Source organism: Pristiophorus japonicus, chromosome 14 (genome assembly GCF_044704955.1).
Source record: "Pristiophorus japonicus isolate sPriJap1 chromosome 14, sPriJap1.hap1, whole genome shotgun sequence".
NCBI classification, from domain to species: Eukaryota; Metazoa; Chordata; class Chondrichthyes; family Pristiophoridae; genus Pristiophorus; species Pristiophorus japonicus.
This window is the reverse complement of record NC_091990.1, coordinates 176,465,405-176,489,008: the sequence shown is the minus strand read 5'-3', so window position 1 is coordinate 176,489,008 and position 23,604 is coordinate 176,465,405. Positions and strand designations below refer to the sequence as shown.

The 23,604-nt window shown below is 45.5% G+C and overlaps 1 protein-coding gene across 7 annotated transcripts in view; it reads right to left on the bottom strand.

Moving 5' to 3' along the window:
• The window catches only part of abcc8 (ATP-binding cassette, sub-family C (CFTR/MRP), member 8), a 349,595-nt gene that overhangs the window by 129,624 nt on the left and 196,367 nt on the right, over positions 1 to 23,604 (bottom strand). For all 7 annotated transcript variants that reach the window (XM_070899879.1, XM_070899873.1, XM_070899876.1 and 4 more), the window contains exon 12: positions 10,205 to 10,245. In XM_070899879.1, the coding sequence (XP_070755980.1) occupies positions 10,205 to 10,245 (41 nt within the window). The remainder of the gene's footprint in view (positions 1 to 10,204; positions 10,246 to 23,604) is intronic.

Genomic DNA, 23,604 nt, shown 5'->3' with positions numbered 1-23,604 from the left:
GACAAAACTATAGCAAATAGATTTCAATTTAGGCAAATGTAAGGTCATCCACTTTGGACCTATAGCGGATAGATCAGAGTACTTTCTAAATGGTGTAAAGCTAGAAACAGTGGCGGTCGAGAGAGACATCAGAACATAAGAAATAGGAGCAGGAGTCGGCCATTTGGCTGCTTGAGCCTGCTCTGCCATTTAATAAGATCATGGTTAATGTGATCACGGGCTCAGCTCCACTTCCCTGCCCGCTCCCCATAACCCTTTACTCCCTTATCGTTCAAAAATCTGTCTGTCTCTGCCTTAAACATATTCAGTGACCCAGCCTCCACAGCTCTCTGGGGCAAAGAATTCCACAAATTTACAACCCTCTGAGAGAAGAAATTCCTCCACATCTCAGTTTAAAATGGGCGGCCCCTTATTTTGAAACTATGCCCCTAGTTCTAGATTCCCCCATGAGTGGAAACATCCTTTCTGCATCTAACTGGTCGAGCCTACTCATTATCTTACATGTTTCAATAAGATCACATCTCATTCTTCTGAACTCCAATGAGTAGAGGCCCAACCTGCTCAACCTATCTTCATAAATCAACCACTTTATCTCCGGAATCAACCAAGTGAACCTTCTCTGAACTGCCTCCATTGCAAGTATATCCCTGCTTAAATAATGTGACCAAAACTGTACACAGTACTCTCGATATGGCCTTACCAACATCCTGTACAATTGTAGCAGGGCTTCTCTGCTTTTATAAGCCACCCCCCTTTGCAATAAAGGCCAACATTCCATTTGCCTTGCTGATTACTTGCTGTACCTGCAAACTAACATTTCATGCATAAGGACCTCCAGGTGCCTCTGTACTGCAGCAATTTGTAATTTTTCTCCATTTAAATAATAATTATACTCCATCTGCCAAATGTTTGCCCACTCACAGCCTGTCTATATCCCTTTGCAGATTTTTTGTGTCCTCCTCACAACTTGCTTTCCCACCCATTTTTGTATCATCAGCAAACTTGGCTACATTACACTCTGTCCCTTCATCCAAGTCATTAATATAGATTGCAAATAGTTGTCCAGGTACATAGACCTGGGGGTCCAGGAATGTAGATCATTAAAATGTCACAAACAGGTACAGAAAATAATCAGAAAGGCTAATGGAATGCTGGCCTTTTATCTAGAGGACTAGAATACAAGGGGGTTGATGTTATGCGACAGCTGTACAAAGCCCTGGTAAGACCACACCTGATGGGCTGTGAGCCGTTCTGGGCACCACAACTTAGGAAGGATATATTGGCACTCTGGAGAGAGTGCAGCATAGGTTTACCAGAATGCTACCCACACTCCAAGGGTTAAATTACAAAGGTTGTATCCCCTGTAATTTAAAAGGTTAAGGGGTGATTTGCTTGAAGGGGAACAGATAGGATAGTTGGAGAAAAACTGTTTCCACTGGTTGGGGAGTGTAGGATTAGGGGGTCATATTCTAAAAATTAGAGCCAGAGCTTTCAGGAATGAAATTAGGAAAAACTTTTACGCACAAAGGTTGCTAGAAGTTTGGAACTCTCTTCCGCAAACGGCACTTGATGCTGGGTCAATTGTTAATTTAAATCTGAGACTGATAGATTTTTGTTAAGCAAGAGTATTGGGGCAAAGTCGGGTATATAGAATTAGGTCGCAGATCAGTCATGATCTCATTGAATGGCGGAACTATGGGGGCAATACTTACAATGCCATACCTTGTGTGAGCCTTCTGCATGATGGTGCTACGTAGGAGACAATTGATTTGACGTCATCGCATAGGGAACATCAGAGCTGGTAGGGTGCTGGGCAGGAGGCCTTACCCACATCGGGTATATCGAGACAGGCATTCCTACCTGCACTGGAGTGATGCAGACTGCATCAGAAGGCTGCGTTTCCGCAAATAAGTTGTAACTGAGATCTGTGAGTTGATGAAAGCAGACCTGCAACCTAGAAGCGTCAAGAGGACTGCTTTTTCAGTTGAAGTGAAGGTTACAGCTGCACTTTCATTCTATGCCTCCGGATCATTTCAAGCTACAACTGGGGATGCGTGTGCCATCTCTCAACAAGCAACACATGTCTTCATTCACCAGGTGACAGCTACAATATATGCATGGAGGAATGACCGCATAAAGTTCCCCATGATCACCCAAGCAATGCGTGAAAGGGCTGTGGGCTTCTCCCAGGATTGCTGGCTTCCCAAAGGTACAGGGTTCCATTGATTTTACCCACATCGCCTTGCGAGTACATTGGGAGGATTCCGAGATGTGCAGGGACAGAAAAGGCTTCCACTCCATTAATGTACAGCTCGTGTGTGACGACATGCATCGCATCATGTCAGTCGATGCAAGATACCCTGGGAGCACCCATGATGCATTCATCCTATGCGAGAGCGTTATATCTGCCATGTTTCAGCAGCAGCCACAAGGATAGAGCTGGCTACAGGGAGACAAAGGATACAGCCTCGCCACCTGGCTCATGATGCCTCTACGCGTAACCCGGATGGAAGCTGAGCGGGAATACAACATGTCGCACCTTGCGACGTGCAGCTTAATAGAGAGGACTATTGGCATCTTGAAACAGCATTTCCGATGCCTGGACCATTCCGGAGGCTACTTGCTGTACTCCCCTGAGATTGTGGGTCAGTTCACTGTTGTGTGTTGCATGCTGCATAACTTAGCCATCATGAGGCAGCGGCAGCTGGTAGTCGAAGACCCACCTGCAGTGAGGGTGGCTGATGATGATGATGAGGAAGATGCAGATGATGAGCAGGTGGATGAGGATGAGGAAGCCATGCAAGTATCTGAACCTGGAGCACAACGGCGGAGAAGAGCGGGCCATCGTGCCCCTTTAACGATTGCTCGAGCCTTGCACCAGCAGCTCATCTGTGAACGCTTTTTGCCTGACGGCTCAGCGACAACTATTCCATATGGACCATGTCTACTGTTTGGACCTGTTCCGTAATGTTGTGTTGATGGAACAAATTGTGTACACTGGTTCAGGAGCATCTTAACCCGAGGGAGAGCGTGCTGATGGCGAGGTATCGGTTCTACACGTGCCAGCGATCTGAAGGTCAGGAAGTGGTGAGCTACGTCGCCGAGCTAAGGCGACTTGCAGGACAATGTGAATTTGTTGGCTACCTGGAGCAAATGCTCAGAGACTTTTTTGTACTGGGCATTGGCCACGAGACCATCCTATGAAAACTTTTGACTGTAGAGACACCGACCCTCAGTAAGGCCAATGCGAGAGCACAGACGTTTATGTCCACCAGTGATAACACCAAACAAATCTCTCAGCACACAAGTGCTAGCAATGTTCATAAATTAACTGGAACTGTGTTTGCGAGCAGAAATGTACAGGGCAGAACCCACAAGTCTGCAACTGCCAGCAGGCCTCAGGTGACCCAGATGACTCCCCAACAAAGGATGAATGCAAGGCAATTCACACCTTGTTGGCGTTGTGAAGGCTTCCATTCAGCCTATTCATGCCGCTTCAAAGGGTATGTTTCCAAGAGCTGTGGAACAATGGGGCACCTCCAACAAGCTTGCAAATGAGCTGCAACCTCTGCAAAACCTGCTAACCACCACGTGGCAGAGGAAGATCGGTCCATGGTGGATCAAAGCAATTTCGAGCCTCAGAGAGAGGAGGCAGATGCTGAAGTACACGGGGTGCACACATTTTCGACGAAATGTCCGCCTATAATGCTAAACGTAAAATTGAATGGCTTACCCGTAGCCATGGAACTGGACACTGGCGCTAGCCAATCCATCATGATTAAAAAGATGTTTCAGAGACTGTGGTGCAACAAGGCATTCAGACCGGCCCTGAGCCCCATCCACATGAAACAGAACGTACACCAAAGAGCTGATCACTGTCCTGGGCAGCGCCATGGTCAAGATCACCTGCGAGGGCACGGTGCACGAACTGCCATTCTGGATTGTCCCGGGTGATGGCCCCACACTGCTTGGAAGGAGCTGGCTGGGCAAAATCGGCTGGAACTGGGATGACATGTGCCCGGGTTCTTAACAAATTTCCTTCTCTTTTTGAGCCAGGCATTGGAAACTTTTCTGGGGCGAAGGTGCGGATCCACTTGGTCCCAGAGGCACGACCCATTCACCACAAGGCGCAAGGGATACCTCACATGATGAGGGAGAGAGTGGAAATCGAGTTGGACAGGCTGCAACACGAGGGCATCATCTCCCCAGTGGAATTCAGCGAGTGGGCCAGCCCGATTGTTCCAGTACTCAAAAGTGATGGCACGGTCAGGATTTGCGGCGATTATAAAGTAACTATTAATCGTTTCTCGCTACAGGACCAATACCTGCTACCTAAGGCAGACGACCTATTTGCCACACTGGCAGGAGGCAAGACGTTCACCAAGCTTGACCTGACGTCGGCCTACATGATGCAGGAGCTGGAGGAGTCTTCGAAGGGCCTCACCTGCATCAACAGGCACAAGGGACTGTTCATCTACAACAGATGCCCGTTCGGTCAGCTGCAGCGATCTTCCAGAGAAACATGGAGAGCCTACTCAAGTCGATACCATTCACGGTGGTTTTTCAGGATTACATATTGGTCACGGGTCGGGACACCGCCGAGCACCTACAAAATCTGGAGGAGGTCCTCCAGCGACTGCATCGCGTAGGGCTGCGCTGAAGAGGTCAAAATGCGTCTTGATGGCAACAGAAGTGGAGTTTTTGGGGAGAAAGATCGCGGCAGACAGCATTTGGCCCATAGACACCAAGACAGAGGCTATCAGGAACGCACCCAGGCCACAGAACGTCACGGAGCTGCGGTCGTTCCTGGGACTCCTCAACTATTTTGGTAACTTCCTACCAGAGTTAAGCAACCTTTTAGAGCCCCTACATGTGTTATTGCGCAAAAGTGATAACTCGGTATGAGGAAAAAACCAAGTGATTGCTTTTGAGAAAGCCAGAAACATTTTATGCTCCAACAAGCTGCTTGTATTGTATAACCCGTGTAAAAGACTTATGCTAGCATGTGACGCGTCGTCGTACGGAGTCGGGTGTGTGTTACAACAAGGTAACATTGCAGGGAAGTTGCAACCTGTCGCCTATGCTTCCAGGAGCTTGTCTAAGGCCGACAGGGCCTACAGCATGTATGAGAAAGAGGCAATAGCGTGTGTGTTCGGGGTAAAGAAAATGCATCAGTACCCGTTTGGCCTCAAATTTGAGCTGTAAACCGATCACAAGCCCCTCACAACCCTGTTTGCTGAAAACAAAGGGATAAATACTAATGCCTCAGCCCGCATACAAAGGTGGGCACTCACGCTATCAGCGTATAACGATACCATCCGCCACAGGTCAGGCACCGAGAACTGTGCGGATGCTCTCAGTCGGCTACCATTGCCCACCACGGGGGTGGAAATGGCACAACATGCAAACGTGTTGATGGTGGCGCAGCCCGCAGACTTGTTGATCATCATGGAAGCGTTTGAAAATGATAAATCACCTGTCACGGCCCGCCAGATTAGGACTTGGACCAGCCAAGATCCTCTGCTGTCCCTAGTAAAAATCTGTGTACTGCATGGGAGCTGGGCCAGCATCCCCGTTGAAATGCAAGAGCCAATCAAGCCGTTCCAGCGGCGAAAGGACGAGCTGTCCATTCAGGCAGACTGCCTGTTGTGGGGTAACCACGTAGTGCTACCAAAAAAGGGCAGGGAGACGTTCATCTCGGGATCTCCACAGCACACACCCGGGTATAGTAATGATGAAAGCGATAGCCAGATCCCACGTGTGGTGGCCCGGTATTGACTCTGACTTCGAGTCCTGTGTATGGCAATGCAGCGTGTGTGCTCAGTGAGCAACGTGCCCAGAGAGGCACCACTAAGTTTGTGGTCCTGGCCCTCCAGACCATGGTTGAGAATCCATGTCGATTATGTGGGCCCGTTTCTCGGTAAAATATTCCTGGTGGTGGTGGATGCTTTTTCAAAATGGATTGAATGTGAAATAATGTCGGGAAGCACCGCCACCGCCACCATTGAAAGCCTGAGGGCCATGTTTGCTACCCACGGTCTGCCTGACATACTGGTCAGTGACAACGGGCCATGTTTTACCAGTGCCGAAGTTAAAGAATTCATGACCTGCAATGGGATCAAACATGTCACCTCGGCCCCGTTTAAACCAGCCTCCAATGGGCAGGCAGAGCGGGCAGTACAAACAATCAAACGAGTCACAGAAGGCTCACTCCAAACCCGCCTGTCCCGAGTACTGCTCAGCTACCACACAAGACCCCACTCGCTCACAGGGGTCCCCCCGGCTGAGCTACTCATGAAAAGGACACTTAAAACCAGACTCTCGCTGGTTCACCCCAACCTGCATGATCAGGTAGAGAGCAGGCAGCTGCAACAAAATGTAAACGATGGTCGCGCCACTGTGTCACGGGAAATTGATCTGAATGACCCTGTGTATGTGCTAACCTATGGACATGGTCCCAAGTGGATCGCAGGCACGGTGATAGCTAAAGAAGGGAATAGGGTTTATGTAGTCAAACTAGACAATGGATAAATTTGCAGAAAGCACCTGGACCAAACAAGGCTGCGGTTCACAGACTGCCCTGAACAACCCACAGCAGACATCACCTTTTTCGAGCCCACAACACACACCCAAAGGATCAACGACACCACGCCGGACCAGGAAATTGAACCCATCACACCCAACAGCCCTGCAGGGCCAACAACACGCCAGCCCAGCGAGGGCACAGCCAGCACACTAGGGGGGAGGCCATCTTAGACTGGGTGTTATGTAATGAGAGAGGATTAATTAGCAATCTCGTTGTGCGAGGCCCCTTGGGGAAGAGTGACCATAATATGGTGGAATTCTGCATTAGGATGGAGAATGAAACAGTTAATTCAGAGACCATGGTCCAGAACTTAAAGAAGGCTAACTTTGAAGGTATGTGGCGTGAATTGGCTGGGATGGATTGGCGAATGATACTTAAGGGGTTGACTGTGGATGGGCAATGGCAGACATTTAGAGACCGCATGAATGAACTACAACAATTGTACATTCCTGTCTGGCATAGAAATAAAAAAGGGAAGGTGGCTCAACCGTGGCTATCAAGGGAAATCAGGGATAGTATTAAAGCCAAGGAAGTGGCATACAAATTGGCCAGAAATAGCAGCGAACCTGGGGACTGGGAGAAATTTAGAACTCAGCAGAGGAGGACAAAAGGTTTGATTAGGGCAGGGAAAATGGAGTATGAGAAGAAGCTTGCAGGGAACATTAAGACGGATTGCAAAAGTTTCTATAGATATGTAAAGAGAAAAAGGTTAGTAAAGACAAACGTAGGTCCCCTGCAGTCAGAATCAGGGGAAGTCATAACGGGAACAAAGAAATGGCGGACCAATTGAACAAGTACTTTGGTTCGGTATTCACGAAGGAGGACACGAACAACCTTCCGGTTATAAAAGGGGTCGGGGGGTCTAGTAAGGAGGAGGAACTGAGGGAAATCCTTATTAGCCGGGAAATTGTGTTGGGGAAATTGATGGGATTGAAGGCCGATAAATCCCCAGGGCCTGATGGACTGCATCCCAGAGTACTTAAGGAGGTGGCCTTGAAAATAGTGGATGCGTTGACAGTCATTTTCCAACATTCCATTGACTCTGGATCAGTTCCTATGGAGTGGAGGGTAGCCAATGTAACCCCACTTTTTAAAAAAGGAGGGAGAGAGAAAACAGGGAATTATAGACCGGTCAGCCTGACATCGGTAGTGGGTAAAATGATGGAATCAATTATTAAGGATGTCATAGCAGTGCATTTGGAAAGAGGTGACATGATAGGTCCAAGTCAGCATGGATTTGTGAAAGGGAAATCATGCTTGACAAATCTTCTGGAATTTTTTGAGGATGTTTCCAGTAGAGTGGATAAGGGAGAACCAGTTGATGTGGTATATTTGGACTTTCAGAAGGCGTTCGACAAGGTCCCACACAAGAGATTGATGTGCAAAGTTAGAGCACATGGGATTGGGGGTAGTGTACTGACGTGGATTGAGAACTGGTTGTCAGACAGGAAGCAAAGAGTAGGAGTAAATGGGTACTTTTCAGAATGGCAGGCAGTGACTAGTGGGGTACCGCAAGGTTCTGTGCTGGGGCCCCAGCTGTTTACACTGTACATTAATGATTTAGATGAGGGGATTAAATGTAGTATCTCCAAATTTGCGGATGACACTAAGTTGGGTGGCAGTGTGAGCTGCGAGGAGGATGCTGTGAGGCTGCAGAGCGACTTGGATAGGTTAGGTGAGTGGGCAAATGCATGGCAGATGAAGTATAATGTGGATAAATGTGAGGTTATCCACTTTGGTGGTAAAAACAGAGAGACAGACTATTATCTGAATGGTGACAGATTAGGAAAAGGGGAGGTGCAAAGAGACCTGGGTGTCATGGTACATCAGTCATTGAAGGTTGGCATGCAGGTGCAGCAGGCGGTTAAGAAAGCAAATGGCATATTGGCCTTCATAGCAAGGGGATTTGAGTACAGGGGCAGGGAGGTGTTGCTACAGTTGTACAGGGCATTGGTGAGGCCACACCTGGAGTATTGTGTACAGTTTTGGTCTCCTAACCTGAGGAAGGACATTCTTGCTATTGAGGGAGTGCAGCGAAGGTTCACCAGACTGATTCCCGGGATGGCGGGACTGACCTATCAAGAAAGACTGGATCAACTGGGCTTGTATTCACTGGAGTTCAGAAGAATGAGAGGGGACCTCATAGAAACATTTAAAATTCTGACGGGGTTAGACAGGTTAGATGCAGGAAGAATGTTCCCAATGTTGGGGAAGTCCAGAACCAGAGGTCACAGTCTAAGGATAAGGGGTAAGCCATTTAGGACCGAGATGCGGAGGAACTTCTTCACCCAGAGAGTGGTGAACCTGTGGAATTCTCTACCACAGAAAGTTGTTGAGGCCAATTCACTAAATATATTCAAAAAGGAGTTAGATGAGGTCCTTACTACTCGGGGGATCAAGGGGTATGGCGAGAAAGCAGGAATGGGGTTCTGAAGTTGAATGTTCAGCCATGAACTCATTGAATGGCGGTGCAGGCTAGAAGGGCCGAATGGCCTCATCCTGCACCTATTTTCTATGTTTCTATCTTTCTAACAGACATTTGTACCGAGGCGGTCCACCAGGGAAAGAAAGGCTCCCGACCGCCTCACCTTGTAAATAGTTTTCACTTTGACTTTGGCGGGGCAGTGATGGTGTGTATCTGTAAAGCGTGCACTCCCATGTTCCGCCACCAGTGAGCGCATCCCCTGAAGTCCCAAGGGATCCCAGCATCCCTTGGGAGCACTGTATATAGGCCGGCCCCGAAGGCCTGTTCCTCACTCTGGAGTGTCTTATTAAAGACTGAGGTCACTGTTACTTTAACCTTCCTGTGTACAGCCTCATCTGTGTTAGTAACACAATACTTACTTTTAAACTTGTAAATTTACATAACTTACAAAAATCTTTTAATTTGAGAACAGTTACAACTGTAACAATAATAACAGCAACAACAGCAGCAGCAAAGAAAGGCCAACCCGGAGCTGTACTGCGCATGTGCGTCCATTGAAATAACGTCAAAAACTTCACTTTTATTGTCGTGCATGCGCAGAAGGTGCAACATCTTTTTTTCGGCGCAGACAGCAGGCCCCTGAGGCGACTGGACACGCTGCGCGGCGCAAAATTTGAATTATACATCGGGGAAACTTTGGCAAAATATTTCTGACGCTTTTCTGGCCTCGAAAAACGGGTGTGACTCTGGCAATATGTCAGAAAACGGGCTTGGGCAAAATTGAGCCCCTCGTGTAGTACCTTGCCGAATGCCTTCTGGAAATCCAAATACATGACATCTTCTGGTTCCCCTTTATCCACCCTGCTCGTTACTGAGTACTATATGTCAATGTGGAACATGGGTGTTAGCACCGAGCGGAAGTAAAATTTATCTCCAGATGGGGGAAAAGGGTAAATTGGAGACAGACTAGCTTTATCCGTTTGTCAGATCTCAATGGGATAAGTGGAGACCTGAAGCGCATCAGCCACCTGTAATCTTAGTCACATGGACCAGAGAGTTAGAAAAGTCATTACCCTCAGAAATCGATTACTTTTTGAATTGTTAACATATTGATTATTTCAATTCATGTAATGCAAGGCTAACATTTGCAAAGGAAATATTGTTTCAGAGCAAATTGAATACCAGCTACTTACTGTGAGGACTGCTGCAATGGGTATCGCTGCATTCATGAAAACTGCAAATAAGGAGAAAATTTCATGAAGTTATCAAGTGAAAGCAGCTCAGTACTAACAGTTACAACAGACAAACAAATACGTTTCATGCTGGAAATGTGGCTTGAATGTTACCAGTTCACTGGGCCCAATGTTCTAATCTATCACAGCTTAGTTGTCATTTTGGGGCACCTACATTTCTATTGCACCTTGATGCATGTCTGTCACAATAGCTGACACATCTGCTTGCTTCCCAGACAACCATCGTCTTATTCTTGTCCATCAATCCTGTATGAGGAGTTGAATCAAAAGGGGACCAGCTGAAAAAAACCTGCCTGAAACAATATTGGGCCCACGTTTCCCCAGGAGTTGCTCCTTTTTTTGGGGAGCAACTTGATTTTTCTGGACTATCTTTTTAGTTGCAATTCTGGCCATTTAATTTGCGCCAGTGTAAGTGAGTTAGTTAGGTTTTTTTTTCAAAAGGGAGTGTTCCCAACCACTTACCCTTGTTTTAGGCATTTGGCCAGCAAATGGTTGCTCCAAACTAACTTAGCCCAGTGTATATTGCCACTTCTGTCTGCACAGAAAAACCTTACCTAGAGTTAAGGAATCGGCGCAAGTAACTACATTTAAAGCACCACCTAGCACCAAACAAAGCACAAAAAGTAATAAGCAATTAATTAACAAATAAAATAGAAGGAACCCTACACCTAAAGCACCAAGACCACAGTAATAAGCAATCAATACATAACAAATAAAAAATAGAAGGAACCCTGCACCTAAAGCACCAAAATCAATCAGTGAATAATAAAAAATAGAAGTCCTACCTTAGGGAACGCAGCGAGCTGCCGATGAGGGAGCCCATTCGGCCAGGGCTAGGGACGGCGTGCTTCGGGCCCCTCCCACACAGCCTGCTGCGCGTACTCACAGAAACGGCCTGCCAGGAGCTACTGCACATGCGCGCAGACTCTAGCGCGCATGTGCAGAGGTCCCGGCACTGTTTTCAGCGTCGGGACCTGGCTCCGCCCCAAATCCATTGGGCCACATTGCGCCACGACCAAAGAGAGCGGCCAGAATATGGACGTCTTTTTTCGGCGCGCTTGGAGGCGGACAGAAACGGCGCACCTTGGGTGAGGGCGCCAGAAAAACAGGTTAGGGAAACTCTAGCCCATTGTCACATTGGCATTGAAATAGGTGGAAGTTGCAACTAAACTAAAACAACAACCAGTGACTCAAGATGCAAGATGCCAGATTTATTTTAACAATGGCAGAACTCCCCATGATATAGTTTATGGCGAGTCTGGGGTTATTTGTGAGGAGGGGAGAGCGCACATTCCCATCTTCTCTTGAGGGGTGCAAATTTTTACTTTTACTGATTAGTGTATGAGTTTTCATAGCAAATGTTAAGAAATATATAAAGCTAAAGAAAATATTAAACTAATTTGTATCTTGTCTTCTTTATCAAATACCACTGCAAAAGTACAGTGTTATTAAAAGCTTATCTTTAAATAGATATTTAAATTCAGTGCTTTTATTCAGAACCTCTCGACAGACTTGAATTGTCATCCTTCCAGACGTTGTTACTGATTACGTGAACAATGATGGTTTTTGTTAGATAAACATAATATAATGTTGCTAATGCAACAATTTAGAATAGATTAATATAAATACCAACGTTATCCAGCCTGATCTCTTCCCCACTCACTATTTTCCTTCTCAGCTGAATCTCTGTTCTCAGTGAGCTTGCTGACTGCAGCTGCAGGTATTCAGCTGGTATTTTTACTTTCAAAGTTGCCTCAGTAAATGTTTGAAGAGCTCATAAACTTTATTTTAAATGGTTTATACCAGAAAATCAAGTTCTGGTAATTTTGATTACCCCAAAAATGGTTTCCCTGGTGTTTTCCTTTCATCATCAGTAACTTTCTATTGAAAGAGGTATGGTTTACAAACAACACATTTTTTACGCTCTATGAATTATAGCGAATATGTCTAGCTGTTAATTATAATATTTCTATAAGTTATCGCACAGGTGCAAGCTATATCCTGCTATCTTAGAAGTCTACAGAATAGTAAGAGGCCATTTAGCCCACCGTGTCTGTGCTGTTCTTTGTTAGAGCAATCCAAGTCTGATACCACTCCCAGCTGTCTCCCTATAGTCCTGTATAGAAACATAGAAACATAGAAAATAGGTGCAGGAGTAGGCCATTCGGCCCTTCGAGCCTGCACCACCATTCAATAAGATCATGGCTGATCATTCCCTCAGTACCCCTTTCCTGCTTTCTCTCCTTAGATCCCCTTAGTCGTAAGGGCCACATCTAACTCCCTCTTGAATATATCCAATATCTACCTCTACTTCAAATATTTAATCAAGTTTCCCTTAAAAGTCACAATTGTCTTTATCTAAAGCATTCCCTGTGACAAAGCATTCCATGCGCTAACAATCCTCTGCATAAAGAGTGAGAATCACTCTTCTCACTTTCTTAGGAACAACGTAAAATGTGTCACTCCTTGTCATTGACTCTTTCCCTATACACACTATCAAAACCATAATTTTACAAATGTCTATTGAATCTTCTCTTTGCCTTCTCCATTCCAGTAAAAAGAGTCCTGTCTCTCCACATAGCTAAAGTTTCCCTTGCACTTACGGTGACTAAATGTCTTTTCTATTATAGAATGCCAAAAATTGTGGCGTTACTAATATTTTGCACAAATGTATTATTAATTCTTTATTGTTATAGCTATACCACTACTTATAAAAAAGTAAAATGCTGTTGGCTTTTTTTTTAAATGACCATCTGGGTCACTTCAATCTTTTCCCATTCTGAGCAACACCCATTTACTCTCCCTTTTTGCTTCCAGTCCAGAAAACAACTTTCTATTCAGGTTGGAAAATATCCTTTTATACCATATACCTGAATTCTCCTAACAAGTGTCATACTTTATCAAATGTTTTTGAAATCCATATACACTGCATCTATTGCATTGCCTCTATCTATCCAATTGATTACTTCTTCAAAAACACTCATTAATTTGTCAAACATGACTTGCCTTTCCTGACTATCTTTGATTAACCCATGCATTTCTAAACGCTCACTAATGTTATCTCAAATTATGAACTCTGAAAGTTTCCCCACACTGATTGATAGTTACCCAGTTTATCCTTCTCTCTCTTTTTGAACAAAGGTGTTACATCAGCTACTTTCCAATCCAATGTCACAACTTACATCTTTAAAAGGAATTGAAAAATTGTGGTCAGAGCCTCTGCTATCTCCTCTCTAACTTCTATCAACAGCCTGGAGTGCATGCCATCACATCCCAGTGATTTATCCACCATATGCGCTGCTAATTTTTTCATAACCAATTCCTTTTCTACAGTTATTTCTGACAATTGTTTCATATGTTCCTCTAGTACACTTACATTCTCACTTCCACCATCATTTGTAAAAACCAATGCAAAATGTTTATTTAATATACCTGCAGGCCACAATCTGCATCTACCATCATCCCTGATAAGTTCTACCCATTCCTTAACTATTATTTTATTTTTAAATGTTTATAAAAAGCCTTTGGTAATTTGTTAAGTCTCTGATAATGATCTGCCTGGGAATCTGAATAAATCTAAGGGTTAGGCTTTCCACATAAGCACAGGCGACTAACAGAAAACAACATCACAGCTAGTTAAGCAAGTTTAATCATTGGCTTACAAATTTTGTAATTTTTTTCTGCCTTTATTATGTTGCAAACCAAATTTACAGTAGTAAATCCACAATGTAGAAAACAAGATGCCAATTTAATTGGCTGCTCTTCCTTTCCTTGGTAGATTTAGTTAACTGCTTATGCTCTCCACAACAACTACTACTGTTACAACATTGTGATTGGCGGGTGGACAATAGATCAGTATAAGAAATATGAGGTGCGGCGAATGTTTGTGGCGGAGGAGCGGTAAAAGATCGTGGTGGAGGTGCGGCAAATGAGGGTATGGGGTCCAGAAGAGGCGAGGGCCCAGGGGCAGCAAGGGCCAGCCCACACTGCAATATGTGTGCGGACTGGATCAGTGCAGCAGAGCAGGTCTCCAGTCGTCCTGGTTAATCCTTGCTACTGGATAAAGGCCTAGCTCTGTCAAGCCCATATGGTGGCTGGTGTGCAATGGTCACCACGCACAGGCATCTTCCACCCGCTCAATTGGAGTTCAGACTGGAACATCGGGTCCTTCATTGAAACATCTGTGAACTCACGTGAAAGCAAGTCATCCTCGTTCGAGGGACTGCCTATGATGATGATGATATGCTTGGTTTATTGTTTTCATAAGGTCTTTGTGATTCTTTATTGGAAATGTATCTACCTGTTTTCCTCACATTTGATTCATACCTCCCCAGTTTCTTCAGTTGCAATTTATTGTTGTTTTACAAAAAATAATCATCTGCATCAATCAGCATACATACAAATGTCATGCTAAAGTGTAACACCAGAAATGTGATGTGACAGAGAAAATGTGGACTGGACATAACTGTCCTGAAAATCCATGGACCTTCTGATATATGACCACCATAGCTTTGGTGAGCATGTGCCAGAAGAGCCTTATATGAATATTTTTGCTGGGTCTTAGAAAGGATGATCTTATAAGAGATAGAGTCTCTACCTACCCCATAAAATGCAAGTGATATAAGAGTGAGCGTGGCCAATTGTCAAAGTTCCTGCATGGTGTATACATGCTTGGAGTTGTCCCTACCCAAATGCATCATGCTACATTTGACTTTATAAACATCCGGATCCATCTACAGTATATTTTTTTCATCTAAGGTCCTCACACCTGCACACATCTTCATGTCATTCAGAAACTTGTGGATATTTCCCTCAGTACATTCATTCTGATTTTTGATAAAGATGGTGATGAGCAATGGCACTGACATCGATCCCTCCACTAGTGACTGGACTGGAAAGAGTGTTTGAAGACCAGGCCCTCAAAAACTGCCATCAAGCTCATGGTCTACAGGGCTGTAGTAATATCCGCCCTCTTGTATGGCTCAGAAACATGGACCATGTACAGTAGACACCTCAAGTCGCTGGAGAAATACCACCAACGATGTCTCCGCAAGATCCTACAAATTCCCTGGGAGGACAGACGCACCAACATTAGCGTCCTCGACCAGGCCAACATCCTCAGCATTGAAGCACTGACCACACTTGATCAGTTCCGCTGGGCAGGCCACATTGTCCGCATGCCAGACATGAGGCTCCCAAATCAAGTGCTCTACTCGGAACTCCTTCACGGCAAATGAGCCAAAGGTGGGCAACGGAAACATTACAAGGACACTCTCAAAGCCTCCCTGATAAAGTGCAACATCCCCACTGACACCTGGGAGTCCCTGGCCAAAGACCGCCCTAAGTGGAGGAAGTGCATCTGGGAGGGCGCTGAGCACCTCGAGTCTCGTTGCCGAGAGCGTGCAGAAACCAAACGCAGGCAGCGGAAAGAGCGTGCGGCAAACCTGTCCCACCCACCTCTTCCCTCAACAACTATCTGTCCCACCTGTGACAGGGACTGTGGTTCTCGTATTGGACTGTTCAGCCATCTAAAGACTCATTGTTGGAGTGGAAGCAAGTCTTCCTCGATTCTGAGGAACTGCCTATGATGATGATGAGTGACTGGACCCCAGAACCTCTACCAAAAATCTCAGCCAATGTGACTGGATGTATGATGGCTTTCCCAATGTTACACACCTGGATTACTCCCTATTAGTCAGATTAGACTTCATCCATTATATATCAATTAAATGAATGGCAGAGCTTTTTATTGTGCAAAACCAAAATGGAAGAGCACTATAAGTAAAAGAAACTGTAAGTTAACTTACAGGGCAACCTCTTCATGTATAATAATCAACTTATGGAATACAATGACACCTACTGCAGTGAATGTTAACTTAGTTAAAGATTTCCAAAGCTAATTCGATCAATTTCTGATTCAACATGGAAGGAAGAGATGTGAGTTTGGGTAAGTCAAGATCAGATTTTGTTCTGAAAAAGGACCTGGACACTAGAACAAAGTTGAATGGGCTCTTCTGGTTTATACCGCATGAAGTTTAACCTGGGGCAGGAATGCAGTTTGTGGGGGCTGGGATAGGAGGGAAGTGCCAACAATGGCGCCAACGTGAGGGCCGGGCAAATGTAACCTCTGAGCCTCATTTAGATGTTGCTATGCTGACTCTTGTCTGAGGCCGGCGGGATTGGCATAGAGGCCAATGGGCGGGAACTTGCGCAGTGGGAGACCGCCCCTGGGAACTTGAAGGAACAGTCTCCAACACGAAGGTAAGTTATCGAGTGGGGTGAGGTTGGGGTCCAATGGTAATTGTGATTAGGGCTGCGGGGGGGAGAGGGAGGGGTTCAGGATGGGAGGTCCACTCCTGCTCCTCCTGGCCCATAAGGGAATCTTTAGATTAAAAATTGCTTACCTGGGCTTCTTCTGGCCTTGAATCCAGCCTAATGCTGCAGCAGAGAGAGAGAGAGAGAGAGAAAGGAGAGAAGAGGAGAGAAAGAGACAGAGACAGAGAGAGAGGAAGAGACAGAGACTGAGAGAGGAAAGAGAGAGAGAGAGAGAGTGACAGAGAGAGAGAGACAGACAGAGAGAGAGAGTGAGAGAGAAGAGAGAGAGAGAGAGAGAGACAGAGAGACAGACAGAGCGAGAGAGAAAGAGAGAAGAGAGAGAGAGAGACCGGACCGGGAGAATGGGGACCGAGAATGGGACCGGACCGGCAAGTCCTTCGGGCGGGGTTGGAGGTAAGTTGGTGCTATGTGTTTTTCAATTCTTTTAATGTGTTGGGAGCTGGCTTTCTGCTTCAACTCGCATTGTGACCCTGGTTACCACGGCAGCCCGATCTTTTTGGTGCAGATCAAGGCTCCACCCCCAAAACTAAAGGTCGGATTAGGCCGCGCCAAAATGAAGAAATCCAACGGGGAAATTTAGAATATTTTTTTTGGCATAATTAGGACCCAAAAATACGGGCGTAACTCTTCAAGTATGGCAAAAAAAGGCTTTGGGGAAAATTGAGCCCATAGTGAGTAGCTTTTGAACACCATTTTAGCACTGGTCCCACATCATTGCTGCCGGGCAAGCAGGGTTAAAATTGGGGCTAAAATGCTTTATTGACTGTTTATTGGGACACTCCAGGAATCAAGCAGGGTCGCTAAGAAATCGGTAATGGCAAATTCCAAACAATGAAACATTCCAGTGTGGTTGTGACATTTTAGTCAGAGATATGTATCTCCAGCCTGTTATAGTCAGAATACTTGGCAAATAATGTATTTTCTTTGCAATGATGGGATGTAGTGATAGTCGTACAATATTTTTATATAAAATGCATTCTGTGATTGCATGAGGCTAATTCAGTATCTACCGCTTCTCCCGAAAGCAGTCTTGTGATAGTCAAGTTCAAGCTTATTGACCTCGGATATTTGTTGACCATGGTTAGCAGCACTAATGTTTACCTTTAGTCACTTCATGCATTTAATTTGTCTTAGACATCCATTAGTTCCAGATATATGTATCAGCTGTCACGGAACTGAAAATATCTTTAGAATGTCAGCGCCATGTTAATATTAAATACTGCAAGCCATTCTGTTAACTGCCAAACATGTTTCTGCCTTGCCTGTTTATGCTGCTCCCTTTGGTGCTGACAATATATTGAAATATTAAGTAAACAGGCATTAATGACATGACTCAATTGACAAGAAAACGAATGAGCTTGAAAGTGTATTTTCATCTCTTGTTTCCTTTCCTGAGAATCACTCAAAATAGCCACGTGTAAATTGATATTTTAAGTTTTTATGGGGAGCAATGAATGGGAGAGCTAAGAGTGCGGAGGAATGGAATATTTTCCCATGTTTTGCACAGTGTGAGCATCAAGTACTCACATATATAGCATAGATAGATGAAGAATCAGACTACGTATGTACTCTATCCCAATAATCTGTCTTAGCTCCAAGCTCAAAAAATCATCTCCATTAAATCTCAATAATAGTTCCATTACCCACAACAACCATCCTGTGGACTCTTGTGAGATTGGTAATTTAGTACCAATTACCATTCAACATCATAGACAGTCCCTCGGAATCGAGGAAGACTTGCTTCCATTCTTAACATGAGTCCTTAGGTGGCTGAACAGTCCAATACGAGAACCACAGTCCCTGTCGCAGGTGGGACAGATAGTCGTTGAGGGAAGGGGTGGGTGGGACTGGTTTGCCGCACGCTCCTTCCGCTGCCTGTGCTTGATTTCTGCATGCTCTCGGCGATGAGACTCGAGGTGCTCAGCGCCCTCCCGGATGCATTTCCTCCACTTAGGGCGGTCTTTGGCCAGGGACTCCCAGGTGTCAGTGGGGATGTTGCACTTTATTAGGGAGGCTTTGAGGGTGTCATCGTAACGTTTCCTCTGCCCACCTTTGGCTCGTTTGCCGTGAAGGAGTTCCGAGTAGAGCGCTTGCTTTGGGAGTCTCGTGTCTGGTATGTGAACAATTAGCACTGAACTCTCAGCAGTTTTGTGCTGTGATTTAATGTTCACTACAACAATTGATGTGGCCTTCATGAGTTATATAAAGAACATGCTGCAATAAGAGATTATATATGGTATTTTATAGGATATTTTATATGGTTTTAAATTAGTGAAGCAGCTCGAAACAGTGTAAACTGTATCAAAAATTGTGGTGCATCTGACTAATGTGCAGTTTGAAAAGCTTCAGTTTCTCCCAGTCACCGTGGTGCAATGAAATAAAATAGAAACATAGAAACATAGAAAATAGGTGCAGGATTAGGCCATTCAGCCCTTCGAGCCTGCACCGCCATTCAATGAGTTCATGGCTGAACATGAAACTTCAGTACCCCATTCCTGCTTTCTCGCCATACCCCTTGATCCCCCGAGTAGTAAGGACTTCATCTAACTCTCTTTTGAATATATTTAGTGAATTGGCCTCAACTACTTTCTGTGGTAGAGATTCCACAGGTTCACCACTCTCTGGGTGAAGAAGTTTCTCCTCATCTCGGTCCTAAATGGCTTACCCCTTATCCTTAGACTGTGACCCCTAGTTCTGGACTTCCCCAACATTGGGAACATTCTTCCTGCATCTAACCTGTCTAAACCCGTCAGAATTTTAAACGTTTCTATGAGGTCCAATCTCATTCTTCTGAACTCCAGTGAATACAAGCCCAGTTGATCCAGTCTTTCTTGATAGGTCAGTCCCACCATCCCGGGAATCAGTCTGGTGAATCTTCGCTGCACTCCCTCAATAGCAAGAATGTCCTTCCTCAAGTTAGGAGACCAAAACTGTACACAATACTCCAGGTGTGGCCTCACCAAGGCCCTGTACAACTGTAGCAACACCTCCCTGCCCCTGTACTCAAATCCCCTTGCTATGAAGGCCAACATGCCATTTGCTTTCTTAACCGCCTGCTGTACCTGCATGCCAACCTTCAATGACTGATGTACCATCACACCCAGGTCTCGTTGTACCTTCCCTTTTCCTAATCTGTCACCATTCAGATAATAGTCTGTCTCTCTGTTTTTACCACCAAAGTGGATAACCTCACATTTATCCACATTATACTTCATCTGCCATTCATTTGCCCACTCACCTAACCTATCCAAGTCACTCTGCAGCCTCATAGCATCCTCCTCGCATCTCACACTGCCACCCAACTTAGTGTTATCCGCAAATTTGGAGATACTACATTTAATCCCCTCGTCTAAATCATTAATGTACAATGTAAACAGCTTGGGCCCCAGCACAGAACCTTGCGGTACCCCACTAGTCACTGCCTGCCATTCTGAAAAGTACCCATTTACTCCTACTCTTTGCTTCCTGTCTGACAACCAGTTCTCAATCCACGTCAGCACACTACCCCCAATCCCATGTGCTTTAACTTTGCACATTAATCTCTTGTGTGGGACCTTGTCGAAAGCCTTCTGAAAGTCCAAATATACCACATCAACTGGTTCTCCTTTGTCCACTCTACTGGAAACATCCTCAAAAAATTCCAGAAGATTTGTCAAGCATGATTTCCCTTTCACAAATCCATGCTGACTTGGACCTATCATGTCACCTCTTTCTAAATGCGCTGCTATGACTTAATAATTGATTCCATCATTTTACCCACTACTGAGGTCAGTATAATTCCCTGTTTTCTCTCTCCCTCCTTTTTTAAAAAATGGGGTTACATTGGCTACCCTCCACTCGATAGAAACTGATCCAGAGTCAATGGAATGTTGGAAAATGACTGTCAATGCATCCGCTATTTCCAAGGCCACCTCCTTAAGTACTCTGGGATGCAGTCCATCAGGCCCTGGGGATTTATCGGCCTTCAATCCCATCAATTTCCCCAACACAATTTCCCGACTAATAAAGATTTCCCTCAGTTCTTCCTCCTTACTAGACCCTCTGACCCCTTTTATATCATGAATCACATATCGCTTTAGATCAGTTTCACTAGCCCAGATTTTCCTCTGTGCTGCAAAGTTAATGGGTAGAATTAATGGGGGAAATTTTAAAATGCAAGAATGGGTGGGTTGGGGGTCGGGTGCATAGTTAAATTTGGAGAAAAAAACAATCGCGACTGTAACCTAGCTGCCAGGTTTCAGTGAGTTGCGGTTGGCTGTGTGCGAGTAACCAGCTCATCAAAGTCGGCGCGATTATCAGTGCAGGCGGCTGGGCAATGGAGGCATCATTTCAGGTGATAATTGGATGCAAATAAATACCTTTTCATAGGAATTAAACTTTCTTTCAGATTGAATGCTTCTAGCAGGCTCGGGAATCTGACCAGTAAAAAGGCGGCGAATTTCTGGTGCCCTTCATTGGGGTCTATTCATTTCAAATAGCCCAAACTTAATAAATGCTCAGTTCTTGCAGCTGCTTTGTCAGTTCTCTCTGGCAAACGTTTCGCTGAGAATTCTTGTCACCATACAGCTTTTGGAGAACTTTGGGGGCTTCCACACAGAAATCAGCAGGAGGGGAGGCACCTTGGATGTTTTTGGCAATACATCAGAAGAGGAAGACAATCACCATCCATGGCAGCGACGGTAGGGGATCCACCGATGCAGAGGGGATAAGTGCATGGGAGGGAGGTGCACAGGAGAGGGAGAGGGGCCAAGGTCACAGGGGACACTACCAATGTAACAGGGGGTACAGCAGCTGAGCTTCCTCAACCTCTCAGAAGAGCAATGCTTCCGCAGGCTGAGGCTGTCACAGCAGGTGGTCGCAGACATGTGCAGCCTCCTAGAGGAGGACCTGATACCTGCTGGACCCGGCAGTCGCCCATTACCAATGGCCGTGAAAGTCAACACTACACTCAATTTGTTTGCCTCTGGTTCCTTCCAGGTTACTACTGGAGACCATATCGAGGGTCTCGCAATCCACTGCTTTTAAATGAATAAGGTAGGTGAGGGATGGATTGCTTCCCAGAGCTGGGTGTTATGTAATCTTCCCCTGTGATGAAAATAGCCAGAATGAGCAGGCATTTGCCTCACACATATGGCAATCGAAGCACCACCACGACAACCAGGAGTTTTTAATCAACCACAAGGGATATTCTACCATCAGTGCGCTGCTGGTGTGCAACCACAAGTGGTGGATCAGGCCGGCGCCTGCCAGATTCCCTGGGAGCTGTCATGATGCTATCATGCTACAGAAATTCAACATTACAGACATTTTCCTTCCAGGAAGCAGACTTAGGGACTGACGCATGGGAGACAAGGGATACCCACTTCAAACTTGGCTCATGTATACTTGAGCTGGCTGCCAAAAGAGGTTTTGTCTGATCATGGGTCTGATTTTATGTCTCAACTAGTCACTCAATTATGCTAAAAGTTCGAAATAAAACAACTTCGATCCAACTTATACAATCCTTAGATGAATGGGCTGGAAGAGGAGCTTATTGGCAATCTGAGCTGTATGCTACCCTCATACACTGAACCCCACTGACTAGGATGAAATGTTGACATGTTTGTGATTTGTTTACAGGGAGGTAGCCGAGAATCTGCAGGACTCTCATTATTTGCATTGCTATACAAACACCGAGTATATGGTCTGTTAACACTATCAGAGAGGCATGTTTCCATTGAGGAGGACAGAAAAATAATAAAACTCTCTGATGGTGTTGCACACAGGGAGTCAATACTGAGCATATTCTTTAGTTAAAGTGGGGATAAAAGGCAGGAGATAATTATAGACATAATTCAATCCCCATTTTAAAGTTATGCATTCCTTATTCCTATATAATGATCCGGAACTTGCTGCAATGATGAGATCAGTGATGTATGCTGATTTTTCCTTTTTGCACACCGATCTCGCGGTTGCAAACTTATTCCAAATCTTCCTGGATTTGTAACTTGAATATACCGCAGTGAACATTGTGGCGAATCAGAAGCGGCGCAAACAATGACCAATATTGCTACTATCAGCTTTTAGTACTTGTGAGTGTAGTCGGTTCAATGGGAGGAAAATTGGTCTACTTTGCACCTCCCGTTAGCGCTAGCGAGGCGCAAATGAGTTTCCGCCCGGGCGCGGCGAGAACAGCGCCTCCCGCTAAATTTGGTGGGGGTTTTGCGGCGACTCTAACTTGTAGCATGCCGCTTGGCTGTGCCCAGCGATGTTGACGCCGTCACCATGCGCAGCACCCCGTTACTGCCCCAGAAGGAGAAATTGGCCCTCGCCCCCCGTTTTAGCGCCTGGTGCTTACAACTGCAGTCGAGTTTCAGTTGGATGTCAGCTGGAGGAGAACTATTTAAAGGCACCAGCATCGGGTAAAGTTTTAGTCGGCCAACAATAGTTGATGCTTAGCTCCAAATAGGCAGACAGGTGTTTTGACAGATTTCACCGATTTTCAGTTGAAGGAGTGTTCCGGCTATTAAAGATTTGTGACTTTCATTGAGGGCACATTTGAAAGTCCAACATTTATATTATTTATGGGGGCTGTGTTGGTACTGGAATTTGTGCTTCAACGTCACTGTTGGAGGCAACTTAGGCAGAGATAAAGACAGCAAAATATGGCCAGAGGGGGGAGGGCCAACAAGGAATACCTTACCCTCCCAGGGTATTCCGGCCGCAGTTCTCCTACATCAATTTCACTGAGGAACAATGAGTTCAAAGGCTGTGCTTATGCAAGTCATGGTCACCGAGCTCTGCCACCTCCTGCAACTAGACCTGGAGCCTCAGGCCAGGCTGAAGACGGCTCGCTCAGTAGCAGTCAAGGTCACCAGTGCACTCAATTTCTATGCCAATGGATCCTTCCAGTGTGCAACAAGTGACATCTCCAACTCTAAATTTGCTGTCCATTGCTGCATCCGTGAGGTCACAGATGCTCTCGACAGAAGGAGAAGGGGTTACATTTCCCTCTCTATGACCAG